General features: G+C 40.4%; 1 protein-coding gene across 1 annotated transcript in view; it reads right to left on the minus strand.

Annotated features, from left to right (window-relative positions):
- LOC133362523 (structural maintenance of chromosomes protein 2-like) overlaps positions 1-2,598 on the minus strand; it is a 29,034-nt gene extending 26,436 nt beyond the window's left edge. Inside the window, exon 1 of the mRNA XM_061581470.1 lies at positions 2,492-2,598. Within this exon, the coding sequence (XP_061437454.1) occupies positions 2,492-2,598 (107 nt within the window). The remainder of the gene's footprint in view (positions 1-2,491) is intronic.
- Between the last annotated feature and the right edge of the window lie 632 nt (positions 2,599-3,230).

The following is a 3,230-nucleotide window of genomic DNA, read 5'->3' on the forward strand; positions in this document are numbered from 1 at the left end:
GGATGGAGATGGTTTATACTCTTTGGTTGTTCCGGTAAAGTCACGTCGGTAGAAAATAATAGATCACGACGTTTCGATCGCAACACAAGCAACCGTCATCAGGTGAGGCAAACACAGCAGGGGAAATGCTGACGAAAGAACCAAAGAGTATGGATTCCTGCAGTCACGAACGCTTAAAATCAAAGAGATGGTTTAGTTTTATTTGTATGATTGGGTGATTTGTTTACCTTTTCTGAATTTTGCACTACTGTTTTTTATTGTTGTAACTGTGAAAAAGCGCTTTATAGATCATCGGAGATGCGTTACGACGACCCCATCGTAAGTCGAAAATGGCCTAGCCTACCCAGGAGTCTTAAAGAATGGTGATAATTTATCAAAACAAAGCAATATACAGTACCGTACTGTATAAACTATATGCGTACAGTATATCCCGGCAGCATCCCAACGTACAGTATCGTACCTCGTACGCTGCTGCGTTTGCCTGCCGCGCGAAATGTAAAATATTTAACAATTTTGCCATATCGCTATCGCCATCGTAAGATCTAAATATCGTAAGTCGGGCCATCGTAAGTTGGGGACTACCTGTCAATGGAATCTGAGTGGGCGGAGTTTGATTTTGATTGGCGTGGTGATCCACCCAGTGGGCAGGCTTTGGGCGGCAACAGTGAAAGCGTCATCACTGAGCACGCCCATCGACCATTCAGTATTCGTTCTTAATCAGATTTATACTGGAAGAATCCATCCATCCATTGAATTATAAAGCTCTTTTTCATGTCCAGTCGGGGCGGGTAAGAGGGTTACATCAACAATACAAAAACACAATTGAAAGAGTAACAATCTTAATCTGTCAGTCGTGCTTAATTTTGAGTGAATTATACCCGTACCCATCAACCAATAAGGTTTACCCCGTATTCTTGTACAGGGAAATAGTTTCAGGTCCATACAGCAACATTTTTTGGTCTATTTGTGTTTCTCCCTTGTGATGGGATTTTGTAGGATAAACGTTGAGATTTATAAGAGCAAAGGGTGGCCAATAAGGTCCGAATTGGTCTGTAATTAGGCACCAAGGTGTTGAACAGAGAAATATATACCCATCATTAATTTTGTGAGTTTTAATTAATACCAATATTAGTGGAGGGGGGGGGGATTTGCCATCGAGATCCGCGGGGAAATGGAAAATTCTTGAAGCTTTCGTGACTGCAAGGATTCATACTCTTTAGTTTTTTCGGTAAAGTCACGTAGGCAAAACAATACAATAAATGAAAACTTTTGTGCCTTTTTACACCTGATGAGGGAAAATTGTGTTGCCTCCGAAATGTCGTGATTTAATTTAGTTGTTTTCATTTATTTTATTGTTTTACCTACGTGACTTTACCGAAAAACCAAAGAGTAGAAATGGAAAATTTTGTTGTTAATCATCGGCAGCCATCTCGACGCCCGTCATCATCGCGAACAATCGAGAGAACGACGTCGACTTGAGCTAACTAAACAACTCTAATTCTAGATTTGAAGCTTTCGTGACTGCAAGGATTCATACTCTTTGGTTTTTTCGGTAAAGTCACGTAGGTAAAAATAAAAAATAGAAATAAAATAATAAATCACGTTTCGGAGGCAACACAAGTCTCCGTCATCAGGTGGGACCGTCACAGCTAAATTTACTGTATCAAGTGAGGAAAAATTCCAAGAGACAAGCTCTTAAAATAATATTAAAATAATAAATCACGACGTTTCGGAGGCAACACAAGTCTCCGTCATCAGGTGGGACCGTCACAGCTAAAATTACTGTTATCAAGTGAGGCAAAATTCCAAGAGACAAGCTCTTAAAAATAAAATATTATAATAATATTAAGATAATAAATTATGACGTTTCGGAGGCAACACAAGTCTCCGTCATCAGGTGGGACCGTCACAGCTAAATTTACTGTATCAAGCGAGGCAAAATTCCAAGAGACAATCTCTTAAAATAATAAAATATTATAATAATATTAAAATAATAAATCATGACGTTTCGGAGGCAACACAAGTCTCCGTCATCAGGTGGGACCGTCACAGCTAAAATTACTGTATCAAGCGAGGCAAAATTCCAAGAGACAAGCTCTTAAAATAAAATATATAATATTAAAAAATAAATCATGACGTTTCGGAGGCAACACAAGTCTCCGTCATCAGGTGGGACCGTCACAGCTAAATTACTGTATCAAGAGGCAAAATTCCAAGAGACAAGCTCTTAAAATAATAAAATATTATAATAATATTAAAATAATAAATTATGACGTTTCGGAGGCAACACAAGTCTCCGTCATCAGGTGGGACCGTCACAGCTAAATTTACTGTATCAAGCGAGGCAAAATTCCAAGAGACAAGCTCTTAAAATAATAAATATTATAATAATATTAAAATAATAAATCACACAACAACAATAATTAACAACAATTATCTCAGACTCGTGTGCGTGTTGTATTTCTTAACGCCACGTGCTTGAAAAACTCACAGCGGACGCAGTTCCGGCATCGCCTTGCGCATGCGCAGGAGGTGGTGCGGCCTCGTCGCCACGGCCGCGCGCCCGCGGGCACGCGCGCGGCCCCTCCCAGGCATCATCTTGAGGCCGCCTTCTAATTATTATTTTTAAAAGACAACAAGACGTGTAGAAAAAAACAATAACGAGACACACCGATTAATGTTTCAACGCAAGCGAGAAACGAGAAAATCGCGACGACGTTTCACCACACGCGTTCCATTTAAAATTGCGCCAAACCGCGACATCTACCGTTCAATATATTTATTTAAAATTCCGCATTTAAAACAAACTTTTAAACGTCTCGTTCACATCGCCGCATTAAAACGAGCTGGTAAAAGTGACACTTTTCATGAGAAATCGAATGTTTATCGCCTCACAAGTTTTCGCCCGCGACTTTATGAAGAGGAAATTTTCGCAGTCGGCGAGGAGTGCGTCCACGTGCGGCCCCGCGCGTTGTGAGCCTCAGCACCCCCCCCCAGCCAGCCTTATATAGAGCAGCTTCACATTGGCTCCGCGATTAATGTATCCTTCCGCGATGCGATATAATCCCCCGCTCTCCACGCTCATCACCGTTTCAAGAGTCCCGTTCATTTTACTTTTCGAACAGTTATGTATGTTGGCAGTGTTTAGAATATCGTGAAATGTACGTAGTATATATTTTTTTAAAAATTCATACTTTACAGTATAATACGTAGAGATAGTCCGGTCGGAA

Source organism: Lethenteron reissneri, unplaced genomic scaffold (assembly GCF_015708825.2).
Source record: "Lethenteron reissneri isolate LAM-NWPU_2019-01 unplaced genomic scaffold, ASM1570882v1 scaffold_1513, whole genome shotgun sequence".
Lineage (NCBI taxonomy): Eukaryota > Metazoa > Chordata > Hyperoartia > Petromyzontiformes > Petromyzontidae > Lethenteron > Lethenteron reissneri.